Below are 15,730 nucleotides of genomic sequence, written 5' to 3' on the forward strand. Positions count from 1 at the left end.
GATTCACGTTCGCGAAATCCTCAACAAATTGATGAATACTGACACGATTGTAAAATACAAAGAATACATAGTATTACCTTCTGCATGTACTACAGATATACATACATATATGATGGTTAATAACAGTGAATACACACGTAATATCGTCATAATCATTACACTGTACAGTACTGAAGTCACACCAAGGTATTATAACCACAGTTCGTATTGACTCTACAGTGTGACATATCAACAATAGAAAATGGATTAGTGCTATTAATATGTTAATATACATTCTCTTTGTCATGTCTTGCCTTGTTGGCAGGGTTTCAAGGTTACGGGGGTAGACCGTACGTCATCTCTGACTCCCGGCGTCGGGTAAACACATACTTATCGTGTTGTATGTTTGTCTTAACTTTCTCACATATCTTTGACATTTAAAAGCTGATCAGAACGATACAATATTAATAAGAAAGTATACATGTATTTATTTTGGAAGAAAATAATTTCTCATCGTTGATATTTGTCTACTGATGTGTCACACAACGCTGTACTATAGACATTGTTACATAGAATTGCACCGTCATCGACCGTGAGATACTGTACAATGTTGGAATTAGTGTATGTCATTACAGACAATATTATGTAAATGTTATTATATTTTAACTAAGGTCGTTTGAAGAATGACAAAATGAAACAAAATGTACGATTCAACACGCAGGTATTAGTACCGGTATAAATAACAATACTCACTATCAAATAAACTACTGTCATAGATATAGTTGAATTTATCATAAAGAAAAGATTAGTAACGTTTTAACATATTCCGCTATCACAATTCAGTTTGGCTTTGCCACAATAGTCGTTACAATCGACTTAAACGCCGCCCATATGCATCTCTTAGCAACCTGCTGTTTATCATTGGTTGAGACTTCAATATGTAGGGGTAGCGGATTATTGACGCTAACTTTGGAATCGACATATAATTTCACGATGTGTTTTTTTATGATTTGTTAGGATTACCTGAGGTTACCAAAAAAATCTTTGTTTTTTTCATTTCAAACATCCATACAAAAAATCAACATTTTCGTCTGTTCCGGGCAATTTATGTAACTTAAACATTTTTTACATGTTACCCTGTCTGTTGACTGTATACACATACACACTGTCACAGGGTGCTAGTTGGGTTGAGCTAAGGTTTCAAATTGTCCCAAACAAATGACACCCATAACACCCCTGTGAACTGGGTCCTTTAATAATTCGAAACTTAAGACACGAGTAAGGCTTAAACAACGTACTTTATTCCACACACCTAAAAGATGGGCAGGAAATGCCTGACCCGTTACAAGGGGTAGTGGGGTACACGTTGTTTTGTTACACAAAAATATAACACTAGAAATATAATTCAGTAATAATATTGTAATATTTCCACACGGGAAAAGGGTAGGCAAGAAATGCCAAACCCTCTATAAAGGGGTAGTGGATTACGTTATACTATTACGGGGAAAAGCCTAAATCGATAACGTAAATAATTGTCTAACATAGAATCTTGCATGCATGCATAAAACTAAGAGACAAACGTACATAACAAACAACGGACGCAAATAATATACTGGCGATCGGACACAGCCCTACCTACATACAGTTTCTTCAAACTAGATGAAAACGGGTCTTTGCGTGATAACGGTGTATTTTCCAGCGAGTCTCTGCTAACGGTGGCGACGACGGTAATTACAAAACGCAGTCAGAAGCACTGTAGTCGTAGAATACACGCTGCACACTCAGTCGAGTACGATACCAATCAATTACAGAGTTTATCTGTCCAATATTCGTAACTTGTAGAAGGAGAGTGGTCCGGGTGGATTCCCTTGCACCGCAGTACACCTCCGTAGCCAGTAACATAAATTAGAAGGCACATCCAGTTCAGAACCAAAATCGGGAATGTCATTCACTGGCGAGTTTCCCCACTCGTTAACTGCAGTAGGCCGGAATTGGCCAATAGAATTATCTTTATGATGCACATTCCGTAGATCACAATACATTAATTTGTATGACAATACACAGTGTATTGTTCTAACGTTACTTGCAAACGCGTGATTAGTAGACACGTAAAAAATGGTATACTGCCAGCAACGGCGAACCGACGTCCTCCAGAATAGATCACAAACTCCCATGATGCAATATTACTCAATGGCTTACTGTGGTACCTACAAGATCGGACATCCACATTTGATCACATGAACGTTCAGATCGGGTTCTATCAAAGTCCGCTTCCCTAGTGCTGACTAAAAGAAACATCTTGCCACTCTATATTTAACAATTATCTATCGCCAAAAACAACATTGCCTATCTATCGCCGTAAGACAAACGCAAAACGCCACCATCACGACATACAACATAAACATGATTTAATGTTTGACATTCGTGACACACACGTATATGGTAATTAATGTGTTTGCAATCCAGAAGTGTCTTGTAAAACGTATAGTGTGATGTGACGTCAACCAGCATACAATATGGAAAAGTGTACAATGGAAAGTGAGTTGTTGACTTTTGTCCCTTGGAGGTATGCCACACACACAAGAAATGCAACACAAAACAAGCTACGCAGAGTGCGATGACACTCTGAGAGCTGCTGGTGGCTGGTGATATGTCTCGTGTATAACCCTTGCATCACCACACACCCATCCATTCAATGTAAATGTGACTGAAACAAACCACCAGTTTAAATGTAAGAAGTGTTTATTGACTTTAAACAGTGTTTTTAAATCTTATTTGTCAACCAGCAGGGCCACCCTTTGTAAAACTTTAAATCCATTTGATAATTTGTGATTACGCATATGGAAGAGTGCTTTGATTGATATTGAATTAATAATATTAATAAACTTCTACATTTGTATTGTTACAAACTGAGATTGCTAATTTCAATGGCAGCTACAACAAGTTAAGGGGATAGGGGGTCGACCTTGCGGATCTCTATCTTTACATATAAATTATCAGTTGTGAACCCAAAGTTCTTGTCACAAGACATGGCCCCATTTTAGAACTTTCTCGTCCAACTAGTCCCCAAAATTCAAAACTCTGAATGATGATCGATAATTCAAGAAATCGAATTTTTTGTTAAAGTCTGGCGAAAGTAGCACACATTTTCATCACAAGCAAAGCGTCAACCCTTATGAAACCACCGTTCACGAATGCACATTGACCGGGATGAAATACAGTATTTAATAGCCTATAGCTATAAAGTAGCCTTGTAGGGATATTGTCCTATTATTGACTTGTCTGAGTAGTTTTGTCAACTGTCGACTGTTCAGTCTGTGTGGCAGACCGCCAGGTGTCAAGGGTCAACACCTCGTCTCGATTTCATTGTATACATATTTATATTGTATGCTGGTTAACGACACCCCGCACTATGTGTTTCACGAGACTACGCTTGATTGTGTGCATATTAATCACCATGCATATGTGTATATCCACAGTCTATGGACAAGGTATTGTTTTCATTGGGAAATATCTGTTTTGAGAATCATTTGTTATAATTTTAGCACCAGCTTTTGTTCAGTGACAGTACTTTCTTATTTATTGATCACAGTGTACGTAGGTATTTATTTAAAAATACACCACAAAACGTGACAATAATAGTTAAGTATGAGACGATTTTTTGTTTGGGTTGCGTATATTTTTATAAATTGCTCGTACCACATAGCAATTATGATATATACCTGGATCCATGGGGTCTTAAGAATGAGTATTATTTAAATTCTGTCGTCAGTTGTCTACTGCTGCTGTCTGTGAGGCAGCCAACAACATAACGTAAATATCACCCACTTTTACAAAGCCGTTGATCCATGGCTAGGCATGACCGTGTTAATGGTAAGCACAATGAACATGTAATAATTCATCTGAATTATCCAGCATCATTTAAAACTGGTTTTAAAAAAATCGAGATTTAGTATATGCCTGAAATGTGTAATACATAGCCATTATATATATATATACAATTCATAAGAGTTGTTGCTGTGACAACTTGTCAAAAGTGTTAAAACATGACGTCAAAAATTGATGATTGCGACAGCACATTGTTTTTTATTGCAGTCACCAACCTCAATAGTGTGTCTCAATCTAGTATTTCTAATTTTGTCAATTTGCTAACATACTCATTAGCATAATGAATCTAAAATGATTTCAAATTAGCAATATTTATATATTGTGATTCACTAATCTATCACGTGATCACATTGACATCACCATTAATAACATGACCAATAGGGAAGCAGCTAAATTTAGAAATCAAATAGTAACACATGTAAAAATCTGTTATACTTTTGTAATGTTGTGGATGAATGCAGCTCTTGTTTAGTCATGACACTCACCAAGCATGGTGAAAAATATTCGTTTCAACACACATTGTCTAGTACTTGTCGAAATAAATAAATACTATCGCTACTCACTATCAAATAATCTACACTGTGAATAATATAGTTGAATTATCATCAATAAAAGTTGGGTAACGTTTTCACATATTCCACTATCACAATTCTAACAAATTTGGGGCTAATCTGCACTGGCTCGGAAGGTTGTAAATGATTAGCTAGTTTGAATTTGCATAACAATACTGACAATGAACGTGCATTCAACGCCACAAGTTTTTTTGTTTTTTTAGCCAATCAGAATTCATCTTCCAAGCCAGTGCAGATCAGCCGCAAATTTGCCCATATGTATCTCTTAGCAACCTGTATTGGTTTATCATTGGTTGAGACTATTTAACAAATATAGGAATAACACATTATTGAAGCTACATTCTAATTATGTGTATTTTTTAATTTCAAAATTCCGTTAAACAAACCAATATTTTCGCCTGTTTATGTAAAAAATTTCTCTTGTCTATTGCACACACATACACACGTGTATGGTAATTAATGTGTTTGCAATCCAGTTGTGTCTTGTAAAACATATAGTGCGATGTGACGTCAACCAGCATACAATGAGGTAAAGTGTACAATGGAAAGTGAGTTTCTGACCCTTGACCCTTGCAGGTATGCCACACACACGAAAAACTCAAAACAAGTTACGCAGAGTGCGATGACAGTCTGAAAGCTGGTGGTGGCTTGAATATGCCAATGGTTTTGTAAAAGTTTAAATCAATTTGACATTTTGTGATTTGTGATTACGCATATGGAAGAGTGATTTAATCGAGGCTGAATTAATAATACAAATAAACTTCTATATTTGTATTGTTACGAGCAGAGATTTCTAGTTTCAATGGCTGCTGCAAAAAGTCATGGGGATAGGGGGCCGGCCTGGCGAACCCCTATCTATACATATAAATTAGCAGTTGTGAACCCTTAGTCCATGTCACAAGACATGGCCCCATTCTCGCCCAGTTAATAGTTAACTAGACTCCAAAATTCAAAACCCTGAATGACGATCGATGATCCAAGGAATCGATTTACTTTGTAAAGTCTGGTGAGAGTAGCACGCATTTATTTTTGTTGAGAATACCACAATGCGTCAACCCCAATGAAACCACCATTCTACACATTTACCACGAATACACATTTTCCGGGATTAATATTTAATACAGTAGCCTTATAAGTAATCTTAACATCTACCTTAATCAGGAATATTGTCCCGATTAGTGAATTGCCCGATTTGTTTTGTCGACTGTTGAGTCTGTGCGGTAGACCACCAGGTGTTAAATGTCAGAACCTCGTCTCACTTTCATTGCACACCTATCCCCATTGTATGTGGGTTAACGTCGCATCGCACTATGTGTTTCAACAGGCAGCGCTTGATTGCATCAATACTAATCACCATGCATGTATGTATATCCACTGTGAATGGACAAGGTATTGTTTTCATTGAGAATTATCTGTTTTGAGAATCATTTGTTGTAATGTTAGCACCAGCTCATGTACAGTGACAGTACTTCCTTATTTATTGATCACTGAATACGCAGTTATTTATTTAAGAATACACCACAAAACGTGACAATAATAGTTAAGTACGAGACGATTGTTTGTATGGGTTGCATATAACTATATAGATTGCTCGTACCATGTACCAAGTATGATTTAGACCTTGATCCATGACGTTTTACTAGTGGGTATTATTTAAATTCTGTCGTCGGTTGTCTACTGCTGCTGTTTGAGAGGCAGTCAACGACATAATGTAAATATCACCCACTTTTACAAAACCATTGATCTATGGCTAGGTATGATCGTGATAACGGTAAGCACGATGAATATGTAATAATTCATCGAGATCGAGATTTAGTATATGCCCGAAATGTTGCTGTGAAAACTTGTCAAATCTGTTAAAACACGACGTCACAAATTAATGATTACGACAGCGCATTGTTTATATTGCCGTCACCACCCCAGTAGTGTGACGCATTCTTCCTCATCTATTTTTTTTTCAATTTGCTAGCATGCTCATTAACATAAAGAATCTAAAATGATTTAAATTATCAGTGTTTATATATTGTGGTTCACTGATGAATCACGTGGAATCACAGTGAGATCACCAGTAACAACATGACGACTAGCGAAGCAGCTGGATTTAGAAATAGTTACTAGATAAATACATGGCTATGAAGGTCGTGTGTCTTTGTCTTGTTCATGAAATAGAAATAACAAGGTATAAAATGACATTGAAAAATCTATACTCTTTGTATATGAATAATTTCTGATAAATTAAAGTACATGATATATCGGATATCAAATTCTAAAAAAAAGGCTTTAATAATTATATATAATTATTCCATTCGCACTAAAGTGAGTATTTTTCATGAGTATACATTTGATATTATGGGAAAAATTCATAAACGTAAATACAAAACACAGTCAGGATACTATTTGTATTCAAAACTTCATGAAAACACTTGATTATACTTACTTCAGGCTATTACCAAATTACCATAATTTTTATCTTATAGTTGATGTGAGATTATCAGGAGGTCGGACACCATTCCAAGGAAGAGTAGAGATAAGAAGAGACAATGGTGAATGGAGATTGGTATGTGCTATGAATTCACAGACATGGGATTCGGTTGAAGCACAGGTTGTGTGTAAAGAATTAGGTAATATGATAAACTGAATATATATATGCAATACTGTTACATTATTTATATATATAGTATATATTATTTATGTTATATAAACTTGTGAACCTGTTTATGTTCTATTATTATTATCAATCAAAAATTAATATGTATTCGATTTCAGGTTTTGTAGATGTAATGTGGACGTGGAGTAACAGTGAATATGGTGTCAGTAATCTGCCAGTGAGTTTTTGTGATATCAGTTGTGACGTATCAGCCACGTCACTTAATGATTGTACAATATTTAGTACTGGGTTTTGTAATAATTGTCAAAATAATCAAGCTGGAGTTACCTGCTATTGTGAGTATTTTCAAATTGTAAATATTGCTTCTGGATCGTAAAAACATTTATTCGATTTGAGTTACGATTGGTTAAACTCAATGTCATATGTATTTGTGGTAGTAATTACTATAATACAGTAACTATGTGAACTACGATTTCCAACTAACCCAAATGGAGAGACCACTAATACTAATATATAGTTGATGATGTGAGGGAAGATGGCTGGAATCAGACTTAGCCTTTTACAGAATATTATATATCGTTTGTGAGATATTTTTCTTCATTTGTTTCCAGAAGTTGAATGATAACCACATTATTGTTTTTATCGTATTAATGTACCTTGCAAACTTTAAGTGATATGCGAATTGCATATTCCTCCACATATTTAGTATAAGTGCGTCATCGATCGATCCCGCCATTTACGATATCGACACTGTCACCCCTAACTGTAACCAAATAGCCTATTTTACTCAAACTTTTTAACACATTTATGTTATAGCTTATATACACTTTTTGGCTGTAGTGGATAATGGTAACATTCTATTTTTTAAATAGATGCAGAATTTGCATTCAGCAGGATTCCATCAAAATCGTTTTCAAATGAAAACAGACAAATCTTAATTTATATGAGTAAAGTAACGGTATATTGTAAATATATTTGCTTAATGCGCTAAAACAATATTATTCATGAACTATAAAGTTATTAAAATGAAATTAATCACATACAATTACGTTTTAGTTCCAGGTTTTCTAGGTCGTTACAAAGAAGGCAGTCCAAACAGAATATTCCAAACATCATCAAACATGTACCCTCATGGAAACTCTATTACCACAATTCAAGGTTGCATCCAGATATGTAGAGACAACTCTAAACCAATAGCAGTACTTTCTGGTGCAGATGAATGTTACTGTGGTGATGACGACACTGATTACCAGCAATACGGTGAAGCTGTGCCTGGAGAGATGATCAACGAATATGCATTCTATGGTACCCAACAATGTAGTGAAGATACTGGTATTGAACCTTACATACAAGGATGTGGTGGTGATTACCAATTAGATGTCTATGATAGTAAGTTTATTTGGTTTTATCTTTTTTGTAAGATGAGCACACTGATGGAAACGAAATTAAATTTCCGACAAGAATAACAAATAGACATGTTGCTATTTGAAAAATCACGCACTTTGCGATGCCATCTTGGTTACCTTAATCGGAAACCCGATTGTCAGCTAGCATGCATCTGTAGCGATGGCGCAAAGTACGTTGTACGGCCGTGCTCGGCGACCTCTGGTACTAAGGCACTCTATGAATGAGCTATTTCCAGAGGTCAGGGTTGGTTTTAATTGTTATCGACCCGTCTCGTCTGCTCGTTGTTGAATGAAACCTGTTTCGATTTACAATAGTTGTCTTCCATTTCGACTTTTTCTCACCGGCGTTTGAACGATTGAGTACTAAAACTGAGAATAGCCGTTGTGTAGCAAAATATTACGGTCTATTTCAACCTGGCCGTCTAACTTCGCACGCTTCATTTCACCGGAGATCTGAAAAACTGCGTCATTTTTTTAAAGGTTTGAGGAAAGGTAAATTTAGATTCAACCCACCCAATGGCGAACATTATGTTTATATAACTGTTCCGATCTTTGAATAGGAGCATAATATGTTGAGATCTTACAGGGAACAGAAAACTTCCTATTTTACCGTCCAAAGTGCATCTGCGGCTAATGTAAGTTCTTTCTCATAAATGTCGACTGTGGATCATGAATCCCATTTATTCACCGCGGCTTTCAACTGTACTTATTTTTGGTAATGTACAAATGTAACCATCATACTCATTGTCACACATGTTATTATTTACTCCATTGAAACGTCTCGCCGCTTTCTGTCACAATGAGAGTGTTATCACGAATATATACATATTGTTTTTGTGTGCGATATGAACATGACTTTCAATATCCCTATTCTCGACCCAGGATTGAAGTTAAAATGTCCATCATACGATTACTCTAGTAGTAGTGGTGATTTTAAATCTGATATGGTGGTTTGCTATCACATTTGGTAGGGGAAACATCTGTCCTCAGTTTACCAATATTTGTAGTCACAGTGTTCCATACGAACAATGTCATCTCGTCTGGGCAGTCGTATGTAAACCATGCTGTCGTTTGATTCGTTTACTTCAAGTGAAGTTTAATTTCTATTATATACCGCGTTGAAAAAGAATTGGGCAAGGAAAATGCTATTTATTTGACAGATTATTAATTATATAATTAATGAAGTGAAAGCCGAAGTGTTTAAAGCGCAAATCAAGGAGTCTGCATAATTTAGTGGTTTGACCTACATCATTAACATAACCCAACTCTTGAGACATAATTTATAAAAAAAAATCGGTTTAGAAATCAATTTTTAAAGATAATTGTTAATGGTACAATTGAAAAAAAGTTATGAGTTGCGTATCAGTCGAAGACAAGTGGAGTGTCAACATTGACAGCTTATTAATATTGATACATTGACAGCTACCATTGGTGCATGTGGAGGACAGTACACTGGTAACACTGGTTATATATATTCCCCAAACTTTCCTGGCAACTATTCAGATGACCAAAATTGTATATGGACGATTACAGTTGAAGACAACCATATAATTAAGCTTAGTATATTGATGTATAAGGTAAGTATTGGTGATCATCTGGATATAAGAGATGGTGATGACGTAACGGCACCACAGATTACATGGAACAGCATGACAGTGTACAGTACTGGAAATATATTGTGGTTACAATTTTATTCAAATTCAGATATGAACACAGATTTGGGATTTGCGTTGACATACCAAGGTAAATCAGTGTTAGTTGTGTTGCTTCTTATTATTCATAGTATATCAAATAATCAGTCAGGTTAGGTCAAACTGACTTACTACAGGTAAAATGTATCCTCGTACTACCTGCCCCATAGCCCTGTTGTCCAAGCGACTGAGCAGTAGGCAACTCACCAAGCCGCACTGTTCAACCCCACAACATAATGAAGCTGTTGGGGAGGCCACACACCAGCAGTGGAGTAAAAAACTGAGATGATGATGATGATGATGATGATGATGATGATGATGATGATGATGATGATGATGATGATGATGATGATGATGATGATGATGATGATGATGATCAATATAATGCAGATTACTATCATTCCATGGATGGTATCCAAAAGCGAGGGAGCAATGATGAAGAACAGATGAAAGCAAACATTATGAACTTATAAACTGGTGGTGGTCTGTTAAATTACAATCGCTCATATTTGTATTTGTTAGTGTCATCGCTTATTTGTAAACCGTGTATTACTCGGAGTTTGTGTTTTTGGCATATGCTTTGCTTTCAAATCGTTCTCTAATACGGTAGGTTAGAGATGCGTTCGATTGTTGCTCGCATAGAAATTGCAAAATCATTAGATCTTTATCACATATCAACGTGACAATATATAAAGTTGAATTCCATAAACTTATACATGAATTGTTTACATCGACGTTCGTGCAATCTAGTGAAAGGACTGCTAAGATTATTGAAGGGAGTTGTCAGATTTCAGTATAAATTTACATAAACCTTGCAGGTATTGTATCAGGGTTATTTTTAACCCGTCGCTCAATCCGATGAAGATAGTAATTCACTTTCAAGTTTGGATCTATATTATGACGGGTGTTAATTAATTACAAAATTCAAATGATACTGAAATGCGTATATTTTTTAATATAAATTACAGACACGTTTACGAACATGTACAAATATTGTGTAATAACATGTTGATGGTAATGTCATTGCGATTTGTTCACATTATTTACGGTGTAATAAGCTAATACATCTCTACTTACTATTTCTTTCAATCCTGGTATTGTGTATTTTCCATAGCTCTACCTCAGTGCAGTAAACCACAGCCAGTGTATTCCAACGTGATAACGACTCCATCTCCACTTCCTGATTATTTCAATCTTGCCGACAGCATTACATTTAGATGTACAACTGGTTACATATTGACTGGATTAAGTGTTATAACATGTCAAGATGATGGACAGTGTAATAGTAGTGTACCTACATGTACAGGTGAGATGATAAATATAGCATTACATTTAGATGTACAACTGGTTATATATTGAATGGAGTAAGTGTTATAACATGTCAAGATAATGGACAGTGGAATAGTAGTGTACCTAAATGTACAGGTGAGATGATAAATATAGCATTACATTTAGATGTACAACTGATTATATATTGAATGCATTAAGTGTTATAACATGTCAAGATGATGGACAGTGGAATAGTAGTGTACCTACATGTACAGGTGAGATAATAAATATAGCATTACATTTAGATGAACAACTGGTTATATATTGAATGGAGCAAGTGTTATAACATGTCGAGATGATGGACAGTGGAATAGTAGTGTACCTACATATACAGGTGAGATGATAAATATAGCATTACATTTAGATGTACAACTGGTTATATATTGAATGGAGCAAGTGTTATAACATGTCAAGATGATGGACAGTGGAATAGTAGTGTACATACATGTACAGGTGAGATGATATGATGAACACTAGAACATATGCATTTATATGCTTATAAAACAACAGTTAGTAATTTGAAATTGCTCACTTGAGTCCATGTTCGTTTCTTCATATAACTTGGCTATTTATAATGAATATTTCAATTGTCAAATAGAAATATGTTACAACGAACAATATGTTGGGTTAGGTTGTGCTATGTTATTTGCCTGTCGGTGTTATTTTTGTCCTTGATAGGGTAAATGGCACATCATTTGTTGAACGGGGACTACAGTGAATACTTACCTAAAACCATTTTCGCAATCATCTTCATAAAAAACTTCAGATCAACTTTAGGCTTTGTTTGAACAGCGGTACATTGTTTGGGAACCTTGGCACATACAAAAATCACAATTCTTTATTTCTTTGAATTGCACAAACTACTAATTGTTTACAATAACTTTAAAATAACAGTATTTAATTGGAAAACAACCAGAATCACACAGCCGATCCCTTTAGCCCTTTGATTAATTTTAGTAGTGAGTTTCTGAATTATGCCTTGAAAAAGTATCATGAGACTTTCTCTACTAGTTTATCAGAGGGCGTACGCTAAGACAATGTTTATGGAATTACTGAGATAAAGTTGTTCTTTTTTCAACTTGATTTGATATACAACATTGAAAACATTAGCGTATGTTTTATTAATGAATATTGCTTGAATTCTGTGTTGTGTAAATTTAGGATTTGTTCCATGAAGGTGTATAAAGGGAAGATTGTAGTTGTGGATGTCAAGTATTAGGTAAGACAAATGATAATTTCGATAGTGTCAACTTGACTGTAACATCTTTGTATTTTCAGTTGTGTCTTGTGGTGATCCACCATCATTTCCAAATGCCTACCATACGAATATTGAATATACCTATCCAAATATTGTATATTATTATTGTAATGATGGTTACCATCATAGTGGTGGTGGTATACCATATACACGATGTATGGATTCTGGTATATGGTCAGTTGGAATGGAACCACAATGTACAGGTTAATTTAGCTATGTATGAATCGCAATTAATTTTTATTGTTTTTATGTAGTCCATAATAACTGATTTTTGAAACACAAACAACTGTATTTCTATATGACGTCACATATTATGCAAATTATTAGATAATTTGCAGATAACATGCAGTTGACAATTGTGATAATTCCTCACTATACATGCATAATAGCTTTTTACATAAGTGTAAATTATTTTACATATATGACGTTACTGCAAGTATTTCATCCCTAGTCACGTGTTGAATATTAATGACCTTCGATTGTTTTTGCAAAGTTTTTTGCTGTGATCAAACACGATTCATGTTTCCTGTTTTAAATGTTACCTTTGATAATAATTATTTTTGTCTGCACATATTTCAGTGACTATTTGCCTACAGTGTATAGTGTCACATGATTCCCCCTAAGATTTATATTTGTATGTATATTATAGTATGTATATATATTGTTCATAAACATGTACATTGTATTTTAGTGAAAACAAGTGTACCGATAATCACTACCCCTGGTAGATCTGAGATAATTCGAACTACTCGACAAAACCAGCTCAGTGATGAATCTACTGGTAAGACAATATCCTTACTCCTCTCATTTCGCAATTTATAGCTTTTATGAAAACTATTTACTGGTATATCGCATGTATTTCTTTGTTGACAGGGTAAACTTGTGACCATGTTTACTGTTTTATAACTGCATGTAAATAAATAAATAAATTTATTTACGGTTTATATATTATCTTAGGTACTGGGGATACATTAAAGTACAGAACGATAATGAGTGAGGGCTGCAACGTTATTTGTGACACCACATTGAAACCAAGTGTATCGTCATGTAGGAATGAGAAGGAGAAAGGTAATACGAATATCAAACCTAAAAGAGAGATGTAGTCATCAATATACAATGTACTTATAACATACATGTTATACTCTAAGCCCAACTCAAATTTGATTTCATCACGTTACAAAAAGCAAGGAAATATACCTTAGTTCATTAGTTCATTCATTCTAAACAATCTTACAAATTCTCCAATAATACTCTTAGGGGTGGTAGAGTTTACATGTGATCACCCAATGTCCGCAATCGTTCAATACAAGAAAGGTGCTGCAGAAAAATGTACCGACTGGACACCGTGAATAAAAACAATGCGACGGTCACACTATTCCTGAATTGAAATGTTTGACACCTTACACTGATTCTTAACACATATCTACAATATTACAGGTGCTAATCCGGGTGTATGTATGCTTTGGTATTGTTATTGTCATCATTACAGTAGCCATAGTAACGTTGGTATTGCTGTATAGAAGAACAAGGTAAGTTGCATTGTTGAGTAAATCATACCAATTATAACAGACAATTTTTGAGTTGTCCCAATACGTCATAATTATCCGCCATGTTGTCATCCTCGTTCGCAATTAAAAGAACTAAAATATTCTTCCACGTATCCAATTGGTATAACACCAAGTGTTTGCAGATAAACGTGTAGTCCATTTGAATAAATTTTGATATACATGAGCCATCTCGCACGAACTTTGAACGAGTCTGTAGTACTACTGACGTAATCAAACAACATTTTGTTACTTCAACAACATTTGACCCTGTATCTATCAAGTACATGCTCGCCTTGAAGAAACTATCAGTATTAGAATGAAAGGATTTCTATATGTCTAAATATAAACAAATTGGAACGTCATACACTGAATTTACTGTCAGTTCCTCATTGTCACTTTATCCAACAGACTCAAATCTACCGGGACCGAAGAAAGAGAAATGACAAACTTGGATAAAAGTAATGATCGTACATATCAGGACCTTATCACAATTGACGGCGTTGACAATGCATACCAGACTTTAAATTATCACGACGAGAAAAATAAAACAGACGTGGATTATGTCAATACTCCTAGACCTAGTTGTTATGAGGAGATTGAATTAGGACAAGATGTATCGAAACAAAAGAAACAAGCAGATGACCATTACACAAATCAAGACGAGTTAGGTGACGTGTCTAAAATACAGGAAGCATTGATCGTCTTGCAGCAATATTTTACTGCTTATGACGTAGCAACTGATAGCGGGAAGAAGGGGGAAATGCCAGATGTGCAGAAGGCAATGACAACGTTAGTCAATTACGTAAACGCGCGTAAGTGAATATGAAGAATTGAACGGAAGTTTTCACAACAGTAGTCTGTTCAGCAATACGTACGTCGATGACTTCTTGTCAACATATAATAGTTGTTTGGGCTAACATCATTTTACTACCCTTATATTCAATATTGTGCTAATGTATGAAATTTAATAACAATTGTATTACGAGAAAGATGGGCCATGATATTACTAATAATGTATGCAGAATGTTTTCAATGCGTTGTGTTGCGGTGTTGTGGAGCTGTTCCAGTGTAGGTATAAACAATATTGACATGCAATGTGTTACGTTTGACAGAGAAGTTCAACATTGATTAAACGACAAGAATCACTGTAAACAAACTTATTTTCATTATATTTGACTATTATTTAAACTTGGGTAAGTTTTAGGAAAGCTTTAACATTTTCATGAAACTGTAGCACAATGGCAATGTGGTTAGTTTTCATCAACACAGGCTGCTTGATACGAGAATGGAACATTGATTTGACACGCCAAGGCATGCTGAAATCAGTGAAAAAAAAACGATTCTGGATCAATAAACCATTTCCATTAATAACGCCCTGTAGCGGCGGTGCGTTTCTGTAGCTTCAAAATAAGTTGTGTAAACGCTCATCATCTAGAATATAGTCAAATCTTA

The 15,730-nt window shown here is 35.1% G+C and overlaps 1 protein-coding gene across 2 annotated transcripts; it reads left to right on the plus strand.

Annotated features, from left to right (window-relative positions):
* Nucleotides 1-3,388: 3,388 nt before the first annotated feature.
* On the plus strand, nucleotides 3,389-13,792 carry LOC146730134 (kremen protein 1-like). 2 transcript variants are annotated; one of them, XM_085494183.1, is made up of 8 exons: nucleotides 3,389-3,470; nucleotides 6,917-7,060; nucleotides 7,206-7,382; nucleotides 8,104-8,436; nucleotides 9,876-11,450; nucleotides 12,635-12,692; nucleotides 13,423-13,512; nucleotides 13,689-13,792. In XM_085494183.1, the coding sequence occupies exons 1-5, from the start codon at nucleotides 3,392-3,394 to the stop codon at nucleotides 10,259-10,261; spliced, it is 1,119 nt and encodes a 372-aa protein (XP_085350309.1). In that variant the 5' UTR covers nucleotides 3,389-3,391; the 3' UTR covers nucleotides 10,262-11,450; nucleotides 12,635-12,692; nucleotides 13,423-13,512; nucleotides 13,689-13,792. The 2 variants fall into 2 exon arrangements, with proteins under 2 accessions (XP_085350309.1, XP_085350310.1); XM_085494184.1 differs by lacking the exon at nucleotides 3,389-3,470 and adding an exon at nucleotides 5,726-5,828.
* The last annotated feature ends 1,938 nt before the right edge of the window (nucleotides 13,793-15,730 follow it).

This window comes from Saccoglossus kowalevskii, chromosome 20 (assembly GCF_978046115.1).
Source record: "Saccoglossus kowalevskii chromosome 20, keSacKowa6.1, whole genome shotgun sequence".
NCBI classification, from domain to species: Eukaryota; Metazoa; Hemichordata; class Enteropneusta; family Harrimaniidae; genus Saccoglossus; species Saccoglossus kowalevskii.